The sequence below is a fragment of the Polyodon spathula genome, chromosome 11 (genome assembly GCF_017654505.1).
Source record: "Polyodon spathula isolate WHYD16114869_AA chromosome 11, ASM1765450v1, whole genome shotgun sequence".
Lineage (NCBI taxonomy): Eukaryota > Metazoa > Chordata > Actinopteri > Acipenseriformes > Polyodontidae > Polyodon > Polyodon spathula.
The window spans coordinates 22,642,849-22,664,453 of record NC_054544.1 but is presented as its reverse complement, the minus strand read 5'-3'; the positions used below and the strand labels follow the sequence as shown (position 1 = coordinate 22,664,453).

Sequence of the window (21,605 nt, the reverse complement as noted above, 5' to 3'; positions counted from 1 at the left end):
ACATTTCTGTTTCTATAAAAATGCACTTAACTATATGCAATAAATTAGTATTTTAAAAAAAGACAGATTGAACAAGAGACTTTACACTGACTGGCCAAACAAGAGACTGGAAGTACAATTAGAAAATCCCCGGTCCTAGATGAATGCAAGTTTATGGAGTACAGCGGTACCTTTCTTTCTTAAGTAAGTCAACAGCATAACTTCAGGATCTGCATTCTTCTCAACAATCTAGAACATTGAAAACACATGTTAATAGTTCCCTTGTATCGTGTGTCCTTTCAATTCTACATACTGTGCCATGAAAAAGTAATTGCCCCCTGTCTGATTTTCTGCTTTTTTGCATATTTTTGACAGTAAGTGTTATCAGATGTTCAACCAAAATCTATTATTAGGTAAAAGGGACCATGAGTGAACAAATAACACAAAATGTTGATACTTATTTCATTTTTTTATTAAAGAAAGTTATGCAACACCCAATGACCCCGTGTGAAAAAGTAATTGCCCCCTTAGACTCAATAACTGGTTACGCCACCTTTAGCAGCAATATCTGCAACCAAACGCTTCCTGTAGTTATTCATCAGTCTCTTACAGTGCCCTGGAGGAATTTTGGCCCACTCCTGCATGCAGACCTGCTTCAACTCAATGACATTTGTGGGTTTTCGAGCATAAACTGCTCTTTTCAGGTCCTGCTACAACATCTCAATGGGGTTTAGGTCTGGAATTTGACGAGGCAATTCCAAAACTTTAAATTTCTTGTTCTTCAACCATTCTGATGTAGACTTGCTTGTGTTTTTCAGATCATTGCTGCATGACCCAGCTGCGCTTCAGCTTCAGCTTATAAGCGGATTGTCTGACATTCTCCTGCAGAATTCTCTGATACAGAGCAGAATTCATGGTTCCTTCAATGATGGCAAGTCATCCCCAAATCATGACACTATTACCACCATGCTTGCCCGTTGGTATGAGGTTCTTACTGTGGAATGCTGTGTTTGCTTTTCGCCAGACATAACGGGGCCCATGTTGGCCAAAAAGTTCTACCTTTGACTCATCTATCCATAGAACTTTGTTCCAGAACTCTTGAGGATCATCCAGGTGCTTTTTGGCAAACTTGAGACGAGCATTAATGTTCTTCTTAGTGATCAGTGGTTTCTGCCTTGCTATTCTGCCATGAATCCCATTTTTCATCAGAGTCTTTCTGATGGTGGAGTCATGAACACTGACCTTAGTCCAAGGCGAGAGAGGCCTGCCGATCCCTGGATGTTGTTCTAGGGTTCTTTGTGATTTCCTGGACGATTTTACGCCTTGCTCTTGGAGAGATTTTGGCAGGACGGCCACTCCTAGGAAGATTCACTACTGTCCCAAACTTTCTCCATTTGGACAATATAGCTCTGACTGTAGTTTGGTGGAGCCCCAGAGCCTTAGAAATGGCTTTGTAACCCTTTCCAGACTAATAGGGATCAATAACTTTTTATTGGAATTTATTTTGATTGTGGTATGACGTGCCTCTACAAAGTATTCAAACAGCTGACCCTAACTATCCCTTTAATTGGGTTTTTCACACCTGAAGATTGCTTGTTTGATTATCTTGCACACCAAACAAATGAAAGAAGCGCCAAAATTTGGTGTCATTTTTTTCTCTCAGACTCCCTCACAAAAAAGATCTGACCAAATTCAATGTGAAAAATGTGCAAAAATGCAGAAAATCAGATAGGGGGCAAATACTTTTTTCATGGAACTGTTCATACAGAGAGACAAGGGGTAAAGGTAACATTGTCATATAATTTGAATGGAATGAAGATGGCTGTTCAGTCCTGGCACATGCTCAACAGCAGTTCATTGAAAACAGAGAACTCAATATTAGAGCAACCCAGAACCATAATGCGTGTGCATCTTTCATGAGGAACCTACAACATGATGATACATTTTAAAGAGAAACCTGGGAGGTGTCAGACAAAGGAACAGGGCAGTGTTGCAGGGGGACAGGTTAATGGTTACACTCTGGTATACCAGCTGCACTTAGACAGAAGACATGATTGCGTGCCCCTTCGAAGAAACCAGATGGATCTTTTAAACTTGTGAGTTTTAAAAAGTCCCAGGATGTGACGGGTTGAAACAGAAAGTGACATACCAAGCAATTCTAGACTAGAAGAAGAATACATTAGTAAAGTGAACCAATATTTCAGATTCAAGTTGCTCTTTCAGTAAGATTTACTAAAAATTATTCTTTAAGTACTTTAAATTTGTTGGCTATGACCTTGGTCAATTTTCTACCACTTCCACTGACTCTATCATGGGCTCATCCCCCCAGATCAGCTGACTCTGAGGTCATGGCTCTGAGGTTTCATTACTGGTTTACTACACTGGCAATGTTCCCTGGTGAAAATGAATTACTGACCAGCTGAGAGTCATGAGACACAATAAAGAGGTGTGACAGATTATGATTAACATGCTTTATCAGATAACCAGGACCCTTTTCTGTTTCATCACCGTGTGTGTGGGCAGGTATTACTATCAATGTGGGCACAAAATTTGAGGAAATGTCCCCACAAAGATAGTAACTCCTGAAAAAATGACATTGTGGGGCTGTCCCCACTTTGTAAAACACCTTTTTAAGAACTAAATATGCCTTTTAAAAAAAAAACTGAACATGCCAAAATATTTAGTTGTCGACTTTCACCGTGTGGAGTTTTGTCTGTGTGTGTCTGTATATAAATTAGGAGGCTGTGTGGTCCAGTGGTTAAAGAAACGTGCTTATAACCAGCAAGTCCACGGTTCAAATCCCAGCCCAGCCAATGACTCATTGTGTGACCCTCAGTAAGTCACTTAACCTCCTTGTGCTCTATCTTTTGGGTTAGATGTTGTTAAGTGACTATGTAGCTGATGTATAGTTCACACACCCTAGTCTCGTATCTTGTAAAATGCTTTGTGATGGTGGTCCACTATGAAAGGCGCTATATAAATATTATTATTATATAAACAAATAGCTTTCGAGTTAAGGGAAATGAAAGCAATGAATAGAGAACAATGGGTAACTGGGAAATATGTACATTTCAGCATTACAAGAGCCAATCAAATCGCTTGAAAGTCATCTAAAGGCTTAAAATTTAAAATTCAAAGCACAGTATCTGTACACGTTTTGTCCTGTTTGTTTTTACTTACTCTCCTGAGCTTTTCGAAAGTCTAAGTACAGTTGCACTGCATTGATGTGCCCAAACAGGGCGAAACATGTCTGCAGATACTGTGCTTTGACTTTTAATAACGCTGTGAATGTAGAAGCCTTTAGGTGACTTTCAAGTGATTTGATTGGCTCTTGTAATGCTGAAATTTGCATATTTCCGAATTACCCACTGTTATATATATATATATATATATATATATATATATATATATATATATATATATATATATATATACATACACATATATGTGTGTGTGTGTGTGTGTGTGTGTGTGTGTGTGTGTGTGTGGAACATGGGAGAGTACATTTCTTCCCCCCTCTTTTATTCCAATCAGACCCCTAGACCCCTTCCTCACTAAATATCTTGGTATCCCTGAATAGCTAACTGTATCTTTAAAAACATCCAAAAAATTTTAATGTTACCACAAAATGTGATTTATTATTAGGAATGTAAACCTATTTTTTCCACCACTCAGACCCCATCCTCACTAAATAATAATAATAATAATAATAATAATAATAATAATAATAATAATAATAATATCTTTATTTTTATATAATGCCTTTCATAGTGGACCACCACCACAAAGCACTTTACAAGATACGAGACTGACTAGATCATCATCTCTTCTTTAAATATCTGTAAAAAGGTTTTAATGAACAATCTGTTCCACAAGTGGAGTGGTAACCCAAATGTGATCCATTTAACTATGTGATTAAAGTCATTCAGCTAATCTCTTTTCTTAAGCAGACCCAGTGTAATACAATATAACACCTTGCATAGGCACTGACCAGGTTAAAAACAAACCCCCTTTGAAATAAGCAGCTATATATGGTGGTGTTGATGCAATCTCTTAACAGCATCAGCACTTGTGCCAGATGATCAAGGATTATGTGAAGATAAATTATATACATGCACACTAGCTATAAACTGAAATGGTCTTATTTTTTTTACTGTCATCTATTATTTTGATATTGTTTGCCTTCATTCTAATTGATCTGTATTGCAGTTCCTGAAGCATTGAGTTGTTTTTACTTTGTGTTTGTGTTAAGAAGCTTTGACAATGAGTTCAGCAGCTGCTCTTCTGTTCTAGTTGCCTTTTGTGGCAGGGATAGAAATAAGACTCTCATTGCTAGTTTAACAGGGAGTCTAATAAGACACACCTGAGCTTGTTAACTATACACTGTGACTACTCAAGTTCTTTGTAAAACCTGGAATGGGTGACACTGCTATGGAATATGAGTCTTATTTCCATCCCTACCTAGACATATGTAATGTAGGTGTTGTAATGTGGGACAAATTGCTCTGCTTCAAAGCCTCCCCTACTGGCATACCAAGGAACAAGGAATGACCAATCTGGGTGTGGGGGCAATACAAGGATGAAATCCATCTTTCAGGCCAAATGATACCTTCTTGAGTTATATATACATACATACACAAAAGATAGCAAACTGACTCTAACTCAGCTAAGTGGAACAATAGCACTGTTTGATCTCACAGAGATTAAGAGATTGATACACAATCACACACAGACCACTTATCAAAGTGCAGAGATAAAGTCTATTGTAATGTGACTAGGCAAAGGAAAGGTGTTAACTTCCTTAAGGGTGTGTCAACCAGGAGCTGCACATTTCTGGCTAGAGTGATGATGGGCTAATATTAACACGTTAACACATGCATTGCCTATCGCAGTGGGCCAACTTATACATACATATGCATGTCTATAACAATTTAAATTGGACCTTAATTTATTTGAATCAGCTTGCTGTAATTTGGGAAAACAATTCCATGTATATTATGAATAAACCAAACTAATATCTGAAGAAAAGGACTCTATGCATTTCTTTGCATCTAATTCACATGAAGAAATAAACACTCACAACTTCAAAAACTTATTCAGTGGGCTAGATCATCCGAAGTGTCTTAATATTAGTAAACTCCAGCGCCATCTGGTGCACTGAAGTAAACTTCATCAAAACAAACTATTCGATTCAGATACTGGTTGCACCTCTAGTCACACACCAAGTTAAGTGGCCTCCATCTGTTTTAAATTGTAGTGATTCACATGATTTCAGAATAAATTCAGAAGTTCCTGTAGGCACCCTCTGGTGGGTAGTGCATTAAAAAGCAAAGACTCAACCATGAGCACCAAGGCGCTTTCAAAAGAACTCCAGGACAAAGTTGTTGAAAGGCACAGATCAGGGGATGGATATAAAAAAATATCAAAGGCCTTGAATATCCCTTGGAACATGGTCAAGACGATTATTAAGAACTGGAAGGTGTACGGCACCACCAACACCCTGTCTAGATCAGGCCGTCCGTCCAAACTGGATGACCGAGCAAGAAGGAGACTGATCAGAGAGGCTACCAAGAGGCCAATGGCAACTTTGCAAGAGCTACAGGCTTTTATGTCTAAGACTGGTCAAAGTTTGCATGTGACAACAATATCCCAAGCACTCCACAAATCTGGCCTGTATGGTAGGGTGAATCCCATTTGAAGTATGCAAAAGAAACACTCAGGAGATTCTGTAGCTATGTGGCAAAAAGTTTTGTGGTCTGACGAAACTAAAATGGAACTTTTTGGCCTAAATGCAAAGCGTTATGTTTGGAGAAAACTCAACACAGCGCATCACCCAAAGAACATCATCCCTATTGTGAAGCATGGTGGTAGCAGCATCATGTTATGGAGATGTTTTTCATCGGCAGGGACTGGAGCACTTGTCAGGATAGAAGGGAAAATGAATGGAGCAAAGTACAGAGAAGTCCTTGAGGAAAAACCTGCTGCTCTCTGTAAGAAAGCTAAAACTTGGATGGAAGTTCACCTTTCAGCATGACAATGAACCAAAGCACACAGCCAAAGCTATACTGGAGTGGCTAAGGAACAAAAAGGTAAATGTCCTTGAGTGGCCCAGTCAGAGATCCGACTTAAATCCAATCGAAAATTTGTGGCATGACTTGAAGATTGCTTTCCATCAAAGCTCCCCAAGGAAATTGACATAGCTTGAACAGTTTTGTAAAGAAGAATGGTCAAATATTGTCAAATCTAGGTGTGAGAAGTTGGTAGTGAGCTATTCCAACAGACGCACAGCTGTAATTGCTGCCAAAGGTGCTTCCACCAAATATTAACTCAGGGGGATGGAGACTTATCCAATTATGATCTTTCAGTTTTGTATTTTTAATATATAATTTTTTTTCTCAATAAAAACTTTTTTTTTCCCCTTAATGGTGTAGAGTATGGTTTGTAGTTAAGTGGAAAAAAATCTTCATTTAAATGCATGAAATTCTGAGGCACTGACACAACAAAAACTGAAAAAAAGTTTTTTTTTAATGCTGCAGTCTATAAAATGTGTTGAAACCCATTTCACTGCTATCATCAAGTTGAGTCAACAGGCTTATAAGGTAGTTAACTGTTAATTCACTCATAAAGAGACCAGTGATGTCTTCATAATGCACTAGGAGGGCAGCAGTTCAGCTAGTTTTGTCATAAGCATATAGAGGCACAGTTGTGTCTCCATCCATTCTAACTTGGCTGGATTCACTTCCAAGACTCCTGATTATTGAATTTTCTTCAGTCACAGAAGCAAAGAACTTTTTGTTATCAAGTCATACCATTTCAATCCATTTGAGTCACTTGACAGGGTTTCTAAAGCTTGACATTGTTCTGACAATTCCCACTCTACTACAAGCTCCTTGTATGCTTTTCTTAAGAATAAATACAAACGTATTTCTTTCTCAGAAAAGGTGTCTCACATGCAATAAGATTAGGAACACCTGCCATAACATTGTCAATACAGCGTACGGTCTCCACGGACAACTAGAGCAAAGTGGTAGGTGATACAAAGATAAAAACGCACTTACTGTTGTTCATTTATTACCAGCAAAGCAGCCAACTAAGTTTAGGTAGCGCTCCTTAAGTTAGGGGTCTGTTTTGTTTATTTTGTTTTGTTTTTAAAATAAATATACCGGCACCGCCATGTTTTAACCCTACCTGTTGTTTCGAGGGCTGATCCTTTCACACTATAAGACTATAAGAAGTGCTAAAAGTCAAAAATAGGGACAAAACCATCAGCCAAGAAGACTGTGTGTCACAACGTATAATACAACGTATAATCATACAAACAATCTGTGCTTTATTTATATTACCTAGTTGCTCCTTATGAATGGGTGCATGGTATTTAAGACCACAGAACACGAAAGTTTGGAATTATGTTCAATGATGTCACCCTCTGTAAAATATTTTTTAAAAGAAATAATAGCTTACCTTCCTGCCGTTAATGAAGAAGATTAACTCATCAGATTGGTCCTTGCACATCATTTTGCCAGCAGCTGCACTATTCCTAACAAGCTCAAGTCTGACAGCAGAATGATGCCTGTGTCTGAAGAGCTAAGAGTTACCCTTTGACAATTTAAATGAAGCAGCCGTCACATGACAGCCAGCCCAGAGCCAAACAGTGAAATCAGTTAAATAGATTCCATCAGAACACACATTTTCACATATTAACAGCATCTTCTGTTCCTTTAACCCTACATTTCCCATGTGTAGTAAATCTCTGTTTCATTACCAACATTCATCTTTAGTGTTGAATTTCATTTCATTTTAGATGGAGTGTGAGACATTATCAGCCAGTTGCACAGACCCTGAATAGTATGATTTTGGATGATCTAATGTTGCAAGATTAGTGCTAATCAGGGTCTGTGAAAACAGCCAAAAGCATATTAAAACTGCACTGAACAGTCTTATTCAGCTTTACACTACAGTATGATTTCTGGGCAAATCGAGTTATAATCCTCTTCTGGGATGCATATCCCTGCCAACAGGAGTGCAGTGAAGACGAGTGTCACGCTTTAGAACTGATGCTGACTGGCCAGAAAATATAGAATGTATAAGAGAACATCTCCTAGCCTGCAATGAGTCGTGTGCAATTATTCAGCAACAACACATGGAAAGCAGAAGGATCCCAATGCCTTTACAAGGGGCATGTGTAACAGGGCAGATACTGGGTACGACCCCACACACCGAGAGTGAGTGTCTTAAACCCTATGCAAAAGAGGCTGGCTCATCTGCATTTGTAGTTATAGACCTTTTAACTTCATCTCATCCCACCGCGACGGGTGACAGAATCTGTAACGACAGTGCAGCACACAGCACTGCCTATTACCTGTGATAGAACTCCAGCTGCAAGCAGGCACTGACGGATGGAAACCTCCATGAGAGCCAGTGCACGAACATAAAACAAGCAGCAGAGACCAAGTCCTTATCATTAACAAACAGGAGTCTTCAGCATGGCAGATTCCAGGTGAAGGGTGTCACAAAAGGCAGAAGATGGCAAAAGGTGCAGCTCATATGTGAAATATCTATGTAGAAAAAAAAAGAATCTTGTGCTTTTCTAGTATTTTTTCCACTAAAACTTCATTACATCAATATCCTTGCCCATCAGACATCAATCCAGAGGTCTTACAGCCTCACGTGTCCCATAAATAGTTTTTTTTTTTTTTCACAGAAGAGGTGTTACTTTGTACCATGCTATCCTTTGTATTCTACTAAGAACCCTTGGAACCGCAAGGCCACACATCCTTGGGCAACTAACTCTTTAAAAGTTCTCAGATTCCAGTATCACAAACACGGCATAAACTATTTTGGGTCAGGTTGTCTAAAATGCAGGTTAGTTTTGTAAAGCAATGTTCATTTGTTTTATTGACAGGGGTTTTAAGGGCATATATTACTACATTGGCAATGACTATCTATTCAGAGATGCAGTGTCACTATTAAAGTTCCCCAATTAAATAATTGGGGAATGGCCACACCTGTGATTGTTGGCACAGACACACTCCAAATCTCCAAAACAGCTAATTCAAACGTATTCATACCCTTTGATGCTGTGATCATATTGTCTACAGGGTGCTAGAAATTTCAATATGATAATGCAAAATCTAATTCTAGAAAAGTCTAGAAAATGCTGGATTGTAGGTGAATTCTTAGAGAGTATAAAAGGGTTAGGCATAGGATCATTGCTGTCATTACCAATAAGTCAATATGGGGAAAAGTAAAGAGCTATCTGAAGACTTTAGGCAGAAAATTATTTATTATCATAAGGCTGGAGAAGGATACAAGAAGATTTCCAAGCATTTGAGTATCCCAATTTCAACTGAGAATGTTCTTTCACCAAGAACAAATAGAAGAATTGTGAGGAAGGTTAATATCAATCCAAGATTGACTGCCAAAGATATTCAAAGTGAATTGTCTGCAACTGGGACAGGGGTTTCCATTTCAACCACAGGGCGAGTATTGCATGGTGAAGGACTCGATGGTTGCTGGCCAAGGAAAAAGCCACTATTAGGAAAATGTAACAAGGGCAATAGTTTAAAGTTTGCAAAATGGCATTTGAATGATGGATATAAGTTCTGGTCAAAGCTTTTGTCTAGCTATTTGGTCATGCTGGTAGTCGTTACTTTTGAAGAAAGTCTGGTGAAGCATACAAAGAAAAGAACACCATACCTACTGTCAAGCATGGAGGTGGTAATATCCTTCTATGGTGCTGTTTTTCCTCTAGTGGCACACGAAATTTAGTTCCAATACATGGTAAAATCGATTCCATAGAATACTAAAAGATATTGTCCAATCATCTGTAACCTTCCACTACAAAATTTGGGTTAAAGCTCAACTGCATGTTCCAACACAACAACAATCCAAAACACACTTCAAAATCTACTTCATAATGGTTAAAGAAGAATAAAATCAAGGTTCTGGAATGGCCTAGTCAAAGTCCCGATCTAAATCTGATTGAGAATCTTTGATACGAGTTGAAGAAGGCTGTGCACAAGAGAATTCCTTGGAATCTGAATCAACCGGAACAATTTTGCGTTAACTAGCTATTAATTTAATTTTTCTTGTCAGGGTATGAATACTTTTAAATTAGCATCTTTGGAGTTTTGTAAAAAAAAAAAAAAAAAAAAATTCTGAAATGAATAATTGTAGAAATTTATTTCTTGTAACATTTTTTCCTCATCCACAAAAGCAAAACTTTTGCAACAAATATAGTATCTCCTATAATTATTTGTTTTAAAGAAATTTCTAGAAACATTTCCATTGGGGTATGTAAACTTTTGACTACAACTGTATATATATATATATATATATATATATATATATATATATATATATATATATATATATATATATTTTTTTTTTTTTTTTTTTTTTTTTTTTTCATTATTTTGTTCAATTTGTATGTGTTCAAAATCTATATCCATTTCCAGAAAGAAAAATAAATGTCCTAGTTCTGAGGAGAATGACACTTGAGATGCAACTACTGCTGCCCCTGCTGTTTGTTAAAGGGATTGTAGTCTGTCTTAGTTCTGATTATTGTTTGTTTGTTTATCACATAGGGTTTGTGAATGATGCATCAGCTTCACTTACAACAACATCTCAGCTGAAAGACAAAGCACAAGGAGGTTAAGGGACTTGCTTAAGGTCACACGGTGCCTTGCTTAAGGTCACAAAGTGAGTGAGCAGGGATTTGAACCAGATACCTCCTGGTTAGAATCTCTTTTCTTTAACCAGCAGACCACACAGCCTGCTGATAAAATCAGCTAGTCATGTCCACACAATGACATGCTATTCAGACAGCTTTCTGCATGTTCTGTCTTGATTGTGTACAGCTGTATTATCTAGCGTTATTATAAGTTCAGATTTATAACCAACGTCATTCCTAGCAGCTCAGTGCATTACAGATGCTGGAATGCATACTTGAAAAGTAAGTACTTTCAGATTTTACTTTGGTGTGTTTTTTTTTTCTTTTTAATCCCTTAACATTTTTGTGATGTTTTCAGTCATTAAGTGCTGTGCACTAGATGGTGCTGGTGCTTACTAATATAAAGACATGCTGGCTGATCTGGCTTGCATTACATGTATCTATGTCAAGTTACTAGAACTAAAGAGCAACTCAGAATGATTGCAAAGCACATCATGAAAAGATAAGAAAAAACACGACAATGTAATTTGAAGCTACTTGCTCTTTAAGAATATGTCTAGGAGCCAGGCACTATAAACACCAACACATTTAATCACGGGCAGCCCAGATTCCATTATATTACCAATAATAAGCACAATCTGCACGTTATATTGTCCCAAAAAGAACTGTAGTTTCCATGTCTAAATCCTTAACCTGGTAAGATCAAATTCACTTCATCAGGACCAATAGCCTGGTGAAATAAGCATTAAGATGTGTTAATACAACAATGGGTGTTTTGCTGTGGAATTCGACTATCGTACACAGTACTGCATGCATTGCAAAATGAGCTATACAGTTTATTACACTTTACACACACATTGTACATGCAGTTCAGTGATATTCTAACCTGATTCCTTTATTGTACAAAGTGATATAAAGTCAAGTTGCAATTAGTTGTATGGCGTGCAGTGATATTATCAGGAGCCTATCTCCACTGGCTCTCATACTGTCCTGGCTGGGCCACTTTAATATGGTGAGAGCAATTGGAGGTGGAGTGATAGTAGGCAGGTTTCACTGTATGGTGTCCCTCACAAAGTTTTGCACTTTAGCATAGATTTAGTAAAACTTTTTGTTTGGTTCTAAATACACTTCAATCCTCTCTAATTTCTTTGAAGTTCAGTAATTTATTATGTGTGTTTTGTATGATTCTATGTTGTTGTTTTTGTTTGGATAATTATTTACTAGGCTGACTAATTATTCCACAGAATGATTCGTGGTTTAATCAAGAAAGTGTGTTTCCATTTTTTAGCCCACTATCTTTTGTTAAATAATGTATCTCAATTGGACAGGTGTTTCTCTAGCTACATGTACAAAATGTAAGTTTGACTGATAGACAAACAGTCTAACTGACAATCGCATTACTGGCAAATGTGTGTTATCTTACCCAGCAACAAGGGTTTTTTTTTTTGTTTGTTTGTTTGTTTTTTAAGCACAGAGTGGGAGCTGATTGGTTAAAAAGATGTGGGTTTTCTTTTTAAACTTCCCGATACTCATCAGTCATTAGTGATGATTTCTCTTAGGGAACACTGTGTGTGTTTGATTAGATTCTCATGGAATCTGTTTTGAAGCTTCTGGCTTTACATCAGTCAGTATTTGAATGTTTGGGCAATGAGGAAAACCAGGCACTTTGCATGAGCAATGCCACAGAATCCTCAAATAAACCCTTAACTGTAGCATAAAGGCTGTAAAAAAGACAAAGACTACCACGACAAGTTTGAGTTTGTACCTGACAAACCAGTTTGATTAATAAATAGGTCTCGAATGTGCAGCTCTGAAAGAAACATGTGCTTTAGCAAACATGTATTTTCATTTTAAAACATGATAACTGGCAGTACACTAGGATAGAAATCTCTGTTGGAAGCATGTTACCTGTGCTGTCCTTACAAAGGTAATATGAAATTCTCCTGTCCGGACACTGCACTCTGATTGGCTATCATATTATTGTTACCAAAACAATGAATAATCCTCTCCCCACACTGAAACCTTAACCTTAAGGTCAGTATCCTATACTGCAGTCATTACACTTCTAAACTAGTTCATGTTTGGCAGTGAATAAGTGTTTTGGTTACTTTAAAAAAGAAAGTGACCGGAGGTGCTGACTTCCTCAGTTGTCCTGACAGGAACATTTAGTGGTACCTTTGTAAGCACTGCGTTATACATAGTGTGAAATTGTCCTCACCCCTTAAGGACAGGCTTTACTGTCAGTATCCAACTAGCTGCTTCCACTAATGATGGACATTATTTACAGCCAGTTAGATGCTTTGACCCCAAAGACATGTTGGGATTAAATGACCATTAAAAAAGTAACAGATTTCCTGGCAGTCAAGACAAACAAACTGAGAACTTAATTTAAGAACATAAGAACATAAGAAAGTTTACAAATGAGAGGAGGCCATTCAGCCCATCTTGCTCGTTTGGTTGTTAATAGCTTACTGATCCCAGAATCTCATCAAGCAGCTTCTTGAAGGATCCCAGGGTGTCAGCTTCAACAACATTACCGGGGAGTTGATTCCTGACCCTCACAATTCTCTGTGTAAAAAAGTGCCTCCTATTTTCTGTTCTGAATGCCCCTTTGTCTAATCTCCATTTGTGATCCCTGGTCCTTGTTTCTTTTTTCAGGCTGAAAAGGTCCCTTGGGTCGACACTGTCAATACCTTTTGACCTTGTGTAGTACCAGAAAACATGTTTTAAAAAGTAAATACATGTTTCTTATAACGTGTTTCTTTCAAAACTGCACTGTGTGTAGGGTAGGCTAGGGAATACACCTTTAACGAGGCTAGTATTGGATGAGAACCAAATACAGCGCGTCATCTTGTTTGGGACACTGACTTACCGTACACCGTGCCTTCAGCAAAATAACATGTTTGGTATAGCGTCAGTCCGGAGGCGTGTTGAGCAATAACCGAGGTTCAAGCGTCACTGCGCACGCTGCGGGCCAACACCATATTGAAGGACGCCAAAGGACTTCATAAACGATATTAAAAAGGGGGGTGTTTCAATTGTCACAGTACACGACTCAACCAAACATATTTGTATCCAAACATTAAAAATACAACTAAACATAGATTATAAACAAAAAAAAAAAAAAAAAAAAACGAAAGCTTAGAGGACTGAGGTGTGGGAGTTTACAAATCACTTTGAAAATACATTTTATATATCTTAGCAGGACAGAACAGAACCCCTTGGCTGTAGCAAGAGACTTGATTTCATAAAGGCGGGGCGCCCGGACGATCTAACTTTTTTGATAGGTATATAGAATATTTTAAAGTATTACGCTGTGTACAAATAACATTATTATATATACAATTATATAAAATATATTTAAAAAAGGTAAAATTAGCTTGATCTGTATTGTGAAATGAATTCTTGAAACTGGGAGATCACAGAGGTTGTTTTCTCTCAAGTGGGTGACCCCTATACGAGTGGATCAGCCCCAATGGTATTATCTCGGCGCCGCCGCACTGGCTAGCATTCAGGGTGAATTTGGTAGGTGTGAGTGTTTAGAGTATTTTGCAGTCATTTCTGTTTCTATTGCTGTTTTTATCTGAATTAATTTCGGTAAGTAGTTCCTGGTAATTAACTCTGAAATTAAATTACAAGCTGTGAAGTGGTATGTTTAGCTTGCTGTTTTGTTTGTTTTTTTATAGTATTTTTTCTCGATTTCAAAACCACTGTAGCCGATTTCCCCGGCCTACTTTTATTTGGGAATGTATCTCAACTAAAATGACATATTGACATTAGCCAAACGGTATCCACGGATATGTGATAAAACACGGCTTTCTCGTGGGCGATGTGTTTTTTTTTAACGTGTATTATGATTTTACTGTTTTTCTTCGGATGTGGGTATAATTAGTAATAAATACGATACCTGGGCCTTGTTATGGAACTAGCTTCTTGCTTCTATTTTTATGTTTTCGCTCAAGCGTTGTGATTTTTAGTACACATGGAGTTTGTATTCTAAATCTGACTCGTTTTCTGTCACGAAAGATTTGCTGGTGTGACAGATGTTTTAAATTGGCTGACAAGAAAAAAAAATGGTTCAACGTGGACGCGTTTCTTTGTTGTGCGTGGCTATGCAACCTCGTTTAAGAAGAAACTACTTTTTTAGATTGATAACTCCTCGTCAGATTTGATGCAAGCTACCAGTTGTGATTCAATCGACCGTCTTCATCGGTTCATGAATTTCAACTTTCTTTTCTAATTTTGCAACCCTCTTGGTAGAATGCCGAAGTAACAACGTATCGGCAACAATGCCGACCTTCCTGTGAGGTGAGACTGCGCACTCAGCCCGAAATGAGAATTTGTTCAGGTCGCCGTGTGTGGTTCTACATTGAAGGGAGATTGCAGTTATTTTAGTCCTCGCTAGTCATAAACGACACGTGTGAAATCTTTTTGTGGCTGTGTTGTCTGACTCCGTGAGTATTTAGTGATGTGCAGACAAGTTTTTTAATGAACCGCTGCTGGGAGCTTTTTCAGTCTGTTGGTGGTGAACATGACAGGAAGTAATGCTCTTTATGGGAATTGTAGTTTTTGTATAGTCCCGCGTGGAAACAGAATGCCCTGGATCTGTCTGTTTTTGCACGGCAGTAAAGTTCTAAGGCAAAAACGAAGCATGTTCGTTTAAATTTTAAAACAAGGGGCTGGCGTAGTGTCTAAACACGGACAGGGTTACACCAGCAGTGCTTAATTTATTACTTAGCTTAGTTAAAGTGTAAGTGTTTAACTTTTTTTGTATTTTACACATTGTTAACTTTTCACGGGTTGCACCATCTATGAGTTATAACGCAAGACTTGGTTGTTGCTTAAAATGTACGCATGCCTTTTGGGAGGTGTAAGTTGGTAGAATCGAAATACAACATGACACGGCAACTTGCTGCGTGAGCTTCTCTTTGAAGATTGTGTTATTTTTCGTCGTCAGTTACATCCTCTAATTGTAGGACATCCTGTTAGTTTCTTGTAGGATTTAATAGAATAGTTTCTTTTTGGGAATAATTTTAAAGTTCCTATATGCATTTTCAATTAATGAAGTATTATACAATCCGGTTGGATGTTTTCACAATATGTTTTTAATATAATTAAATGTTATCCGTACAAGGTGCACAGTATTTGACAGTTTAGGTTTTTATGAATAGAAAATGCCTCGGACATAGAATATTAATTAACGTTATTAAAGTTTTATACTATTGATCAATAATTTCATAAACTCTCTCTATCTATCTATTATATATTATATATATATATATATATATATATATATATATATATATATATATATATAGATAGATAGATATGAATGAATATAACGACATACTTGCGATTCCCAGTACAAAATATTCATAAATTAGCTGTCTTCTGGCTGGCACTAGGAGGAGCCGCGGGATATTTATTATTTTTTCAAATCATAACGTAGAAATTTGTGTTGATTTTTATAAATTAACACAGGGACGTGTGAAGTTTTATGGTAAAACAAGTTTGCTATCTCAGTATCCTTATTCACAAAAATGCGCTAATTCATCATAATGTTTTTAGTTTTACATTCCCACTGTTGTTTATTTTCGCTAGTTTAAAAGCCCAGTCCATAAGTGTTTCTTCATTGGTAGTTTCGCGCTATATCGCTGTACCAAGCCCTCAAATATCCTCACTTCTAATTGGCTACTGCGCAGCAATGGCGTCACTAACTTAAACTAACAAAGTATTGTCAAGTAGGTGTGGTGCAACAGAAATTACCACTAGGGATTTAGTAGAGACTTTACGTTCAAATTTAGGAATGCACTTAAGCATAGCTGGTGCAACCCAGTGCATCAGTCAATATTCATAATATCAATTATAAACTGTATACAGATAGAACTACATTAACTCAAGACAGCCATTTAGCTACCTGTCAATTCACCCTCCCCACGCTGTTAGTTTTTCAGTATAACCCTGTGTTTATCCCTGCAGCCCTAAACTTTGTAATCTGATTGTGTTATACTACATTTGCAGCGACTGATGGAGTTATCTGACCAAATCCACTCACTGTTTTGTTGTATAAACACTTGCCAAAAAGGTATGCAAAATGCTGCTTGAGTGATAGGACAATAGTACATTACACCAGATTTAAATGTTTGCCTTTCATCTGAATAATCAGATGATTATATGCATCAGCTTGGGGTTAACTTAGTATCTCAAACTCATTGTAAATCTTTATTTTTTATTTCAGGGTGTCTTTTATGAATAATCAAAAGCAGCAAAAGCCAACGCTAACAGGCCAGCGTTTTAAAACTAGGAAAAGAGGTACTGTATATTTGTGTGACTTGTGTACACAATTTTATACAATTTTGAATTTATTTTTATATACAGATTTCTTCCTTTTCTTTCTGCAGATGAAAAGGAGAGGTTTGACCCTACTCAGTTTCAGGAAAGTATTGTTCAAGGTCTGAATCAAACTGGCACGGACTTGGAAGCAGTAGCTAAATTTCTTGATGCCTCTGGCGGAAAACTTGACTATCGTCGCTATGCAGAGACCCTGTTTGACATCCTGGTGGCTGGTGGAATGCTGGGTAAGAGGTTTTAGACAGAGTATTTAACACACCAGAGCTTGTTACCTATACACTAATCAAGTTCCAAAAAATGGAGTGGGTAAAACTGCTTTTACCCACTCCATCCCTGCTATGTTGCTACAGGGAACCATGTAGATTGCATCTGTTCATTAGGATTCACTTTGGATGTGTGGCACACTCAGCCACTTTTCTCAAATGGTGATTTGGCCATTTAAAGACAGCTTGAACTTACTAGAAGTGCAGCTATTTTCTGTTCACAACTGGAAGGAATTGCTGTGAAATGAAGTTCATCTTTGAGATGTGGATCGGCATGCAGTGCTTTTTTTTTCTGTTGGCATTTTTTTCAGAACTTCATTCCTGTTATATCAGTGGGTCTTGGAATTAGATACCATACAAAATTACAATTCCTGCATTCTTCAGTACTGTATGTGTGACTCCCTACTTTCAGTTTTGGCAGTGTAATCAAAGTCTGAAATAGTGTGGATAAAAACACAAGGCAAATAAGTCCCATCAGCCTTTTACATTTGTTAACTAAAATATTTTGGCACAGTTTGTACTTTCCATTGCATTAATTTTGCTGGTCGAACCAGGACAAGAAAATGCAAACAAAGGCCCACCAGTAATTTTTATTAAATCAGGGGAATTGTTGGGTGAAACTAGATGGTATTTCAGCTAGTGTTATGCCATACCTCATTTAAGGAGTATCAGAGATTCCATGCACAGTATTGTGATAGTCAATATTATCGCCATAACTTTGTCCATTACATGTTAAATGGCTGCCAAATTTTTGCAAAGTGCATAAGAGGCTAATAAGCAGTTAATGCTACAGCATGATAGAATGCTTGCTGTTTTAAATACATATTCTGCTGAAAATAAGTTCCTGTGTATTCAAAGGTCCTTGCCACTGACAATAAAAGAACTGGTGTTTTCAGCCAGGTTCAAATACTCTAGTTACAAGGAATCTCAATTCTTTTATATAACACATACTTTCCTTAAAACAGACTTTTTATAACTAGGCCAGCTGTTTTACATACAGGGGTAGCTTTAGAAGTGCCCTAAAAATGTGAGCAAGGAATGAAAATGAAGCACTGTTGTGGAAGCTGATTCAGTTACTTCAAGAACTGGGTTGATTTAAGTTCTTGCTTGGATCAATAAACAACCAAATGAGCAAGGGCCAAATGGACCTCCTCCTTGTTTGTAACATGTTTCTTGTGTTCTTGGTTACATACAACATAACACTTCCATTAATCTGTGCTGTTTAAATCTTTTAGAAAGTAAAGCAAGTAAACGCAAGTATATATAATGCTGAACTAGGCTAGCCTGGTTGATTCATGTACATTGTTAAACACTTTAAATGAACGCCATGATGTAATGTGTTACATTAGGGATTACACATGTATTCTGTAATTTTTAAACGCTTCATTTTACAATTTATATGTAAAATCGCCACTTCCAAATTTAATAGTTCAGTGGTTTTTAAAAAAAAAAAAAAAAAAAAAAAGTCAAAACTGCTTTACTAAAAATGCTAACATATGCAATTCAATAGTGAAAAATTCAAAGCATTATATTTAATGATACATTTCTAAAACCGGCTACTAATATAGATGTCTTCCTCTTATGTGCTATTAGAACATAATTCAGTTTTAAGTGTATTCAAGCCAAATGTCTCTGTCAAACACCCTAGTGCACCTTGAATAAGAACATAAGAAATTTTACTAGCGAGAGGAGGCCATTTGGCCCATCATGCTTGTTTGGCTGTTAAAAGATCTTGCAAAGTAAATTAGGCAAGACAACCACTCTAGCTATTGTAATAAAATACTTTTTATTGCTTTCATGCTGAACTTGTAGCAGTCTGCATTGGCGGACTTTTGCAGTGTGACTCGAAGCTTTATAGGTCCTTTCCTCTGCAGGTGAAGCGTCACATTGATACTGTTGGGGAAACTATGTTGGCAATGAAATTTATTCATTCTGGTCTTTCTACCACTCCGTACAATTCAAAACACAGAATTCCTGTTCTGTTTGCTTCATCTTAAGTAACATGCACTGGGATTCACTTAAACTAAAAGTAAACTTTGGCAAATATCAGGGTGACGATCTGAAAGATGTTTCAATAAATCAGTGGTATTTCCTCCTTTTTGTTTTTCACTTTAAACACTCAACATTTTGACTATCCGCCTTCAACCAGATTGCCTTTGTCATCTGGCTGAAATCCAAAATAGTTCCACATCAAGCTTCTTTCTCCACCATTTGCCAGCACTGCTGAAGTAATGTAATTTTTCCAGAGTGCACAGGGTAGCTGGTCACTTCCACCAAGTGGAAATTAGTAAACTTCATGTTTTTAAAGCACTCAATTAGTTTTAAGAGCTATAAAAAATAACACTGTTGAAAAAACTTTAGCAAAGTGGTCCATCCATTTCATTTAGTTTTATTTTATGCATCATACAAGTAGCCAATTGCATGGTTCATGATCCATGTTGTATCACAACTTGCATGTTGTGATCTGTTTAGTATACTGTTACAATCCTAACCCAGTTGCACCAAGATGTTCCTGCTGCATGAGCGTAAGTGACTGATGGAGACTTATGGCATTTATTCGTGTTAAGCCCGTTTCCCTGACTTAGCAAGTAAATTAACTTCTTTGTGCTCCGTTTTTTCGGCGATGTGGCTGCAGCTGATGGATAGTTCACACACCCTAGTCTCTGTAAGTCGCCTTGGATAAAGGAGTCTGCTAAATAAACAAATTTCCATGCTTGTCTACTTTTTGCCTACACCAGTCTCTTAGTTTGAAGATTTTACAGATTGAGTATGCCTCCCCTGAGAACCTTTTGACTCTTCAATGTATTATAAACAGATGTGTTAAGTTAACTCTTGGTTTTCTCTGTTTCAGCCCCAGGTGGTACTTTGTCCGATGACCTGACTCGTACAGAGTTCTGTGTTTTCACAGCACAAGAAGATCTCGAGACCATGCAAGCATATGCTCAGGTTGGTGTTAAACATGCATGTTTAATATGCAGACTGCTGAAAAACTGCTTTCCAGAAGCATGGTCAAGTTGTGGTGTGTTTTTTTTTTTTTTTTTTAAATTTGGGTTTCTCTTTGCATTATGCATTCACTGCTTTCTTTAAACTATTTTCAAACCTGATATAGACTTCTACAAAAGTCTATTAAATCCACTGTACATTGCAGTTAACTTTGTCAAAGTCATTTATATTTGGCAGTGTTTTATACAAACAAGTTTATAATACTGCTTGAGGATTTTACAGAAACATGAAACCTTAATGCTGAATGTGTAGTGCACCTTAAAGCTGATAAATTATGTTCTACTCGCTTTTCGGAAAGTGTCTTGGTTACCAGAAAGTCTTGTCGCTGTATATTGCAGGTTTTTAATAAGCTAATCCGGCGTTACAAGTACCTGGAAAAAGGGTTTGAAGAGGAAATCAAGAAGGTAAGGCTATTTGAACTATGTGTAATGGTAGCCTGCATTTTTGTTGACTGTTGGTGATGAGAGGACTAAGTTTAGTTCTGTCTTTTCCAGTTGCTGCTGTTTTTAAAGGGTTTCACAGAATCTGAGCGCAACAAGCTGGCGATGCTGACTGGCATTCTACTGGGGAATGGGACCTTATCTGCCTCCATTGTAATCAGTCTCTACAATGAGAACCTGGTCAAGGAAGGCAAGTGCCAACTCTGTTCAGAATATGTATCCATAGGAAGGCTTTACTTCTCAATTAGCTTTATTTTGTTATTTCACAAATTTGTATTTTAGTAAATATTGTCATGTATAATAAAAAAAATGTTGACAAACAGATTGTGCACAGAATGTAGTTGCCATAATTTCTCATTAGCAGCAGTAATGGTAATGCACATTCCCTCACCACTCTAACTGCCTTTTTACAGTAATTACTGCCCATGACTGCTATAAAAGTACAGTAAGTTCAGATACAAAATGTTTAAACAGCCCAACTATAGCGGGGCTGTCAATTGCACATACAGCAATCTACCCATTGTAAAATAAATAAATCCCATTGCACTGGAGCAGAGCATATACAACAACCTTGGGGTTTCTCTGTCTTTCAATACTGAGCAAAGCAGATTCATTCAAAACCGCATTTGCCCCAGTGCAAAGTTTGCACTACTTGAAATAAAACCGAATTGGCATGCTAATACAAGCAAACAAGCCATATTTTCCCCAAAATTAATAAATGGCTAATGCTCAAGATCCATGTTTCCTCTAAGCTTTTTAGATACTGAGAAACTTGCCGTTTTGACCGAGGGTAAATTATCAGTGAGAAACCCTTGGCCACATGTTAACCCTTTTAATATTTGTTGCATTATACAATTTTGAAACAATATTCCAGCAGAAGTAATCTCTACAATTTAA

The 21,605-nt window shown here is 37.3% G+C and overlaps 2 protein-coding genes across 3 annotated transcripts in view; one reads left to right on the top strand and one right to left on the bottom strand.

The window, feature by feature from the left end:
• Positions 1–7,491, bottom strand: part of aox5 (aldehyde oxidase 5) — a 43,554-nt gene extending 36,063 nt beyond the window's left edge. The window contains exons 1-2 of the mRNA XM_041263587.1: positions 7,441–7,491; positions 171–228 (exon numbers count right to left, since the gene is read on the bottom strand). Coding sequence (XP_041119521.1) covers positions 171–228; positions 7,441–7,491 — 109 coding nt within the window. The remainder of the gene's footprint in view (positions 1–170; positions 229–7,440) is intronic.
• A 6,664-nt stretch (positions 7,492–14,155) lies between these two features.
• LOC121322947 (basic leucine zipper and W2 domain-containing protein 1-A-like) overlaps positions 14,156–21,605 on the top strand; it is a 17,157-nt gene continuing 9,707 nt past the window's right edge. Inside the window, exons 1-6 of one of the 2 annotated variants that reach the window (XM_041263592.1) lie at positions 14,156–14,248; positions 16,890–16,963; positions 17,053–17,229; positions 20,117–20,211; positions 20,607–20,672; positions 20,763–20,898. In XM_041263592.1, coding sequence (XP_041119526.1) covers positions 16,900–16,963; positions 17,053–17,229; positions 20,117–20,211; positions 20,607–20,672; positions 20,763–20,898 — 538 coding nt within the window. In that variant the 5' untranslated portion in view covers positions 14,156–14,248; positions 16,890–16,899. Of the gene's footprint in view, positions 14,249–16,889; positions 16,964–17,052; positions 17,230–20,116; positions 20,212–20,606; positions 20,673–20,762; positions 20,899–21,605 lie in introns of those variants that run through there. The other variant, XM_041263593.1, reaches the window with a different exon arrangement.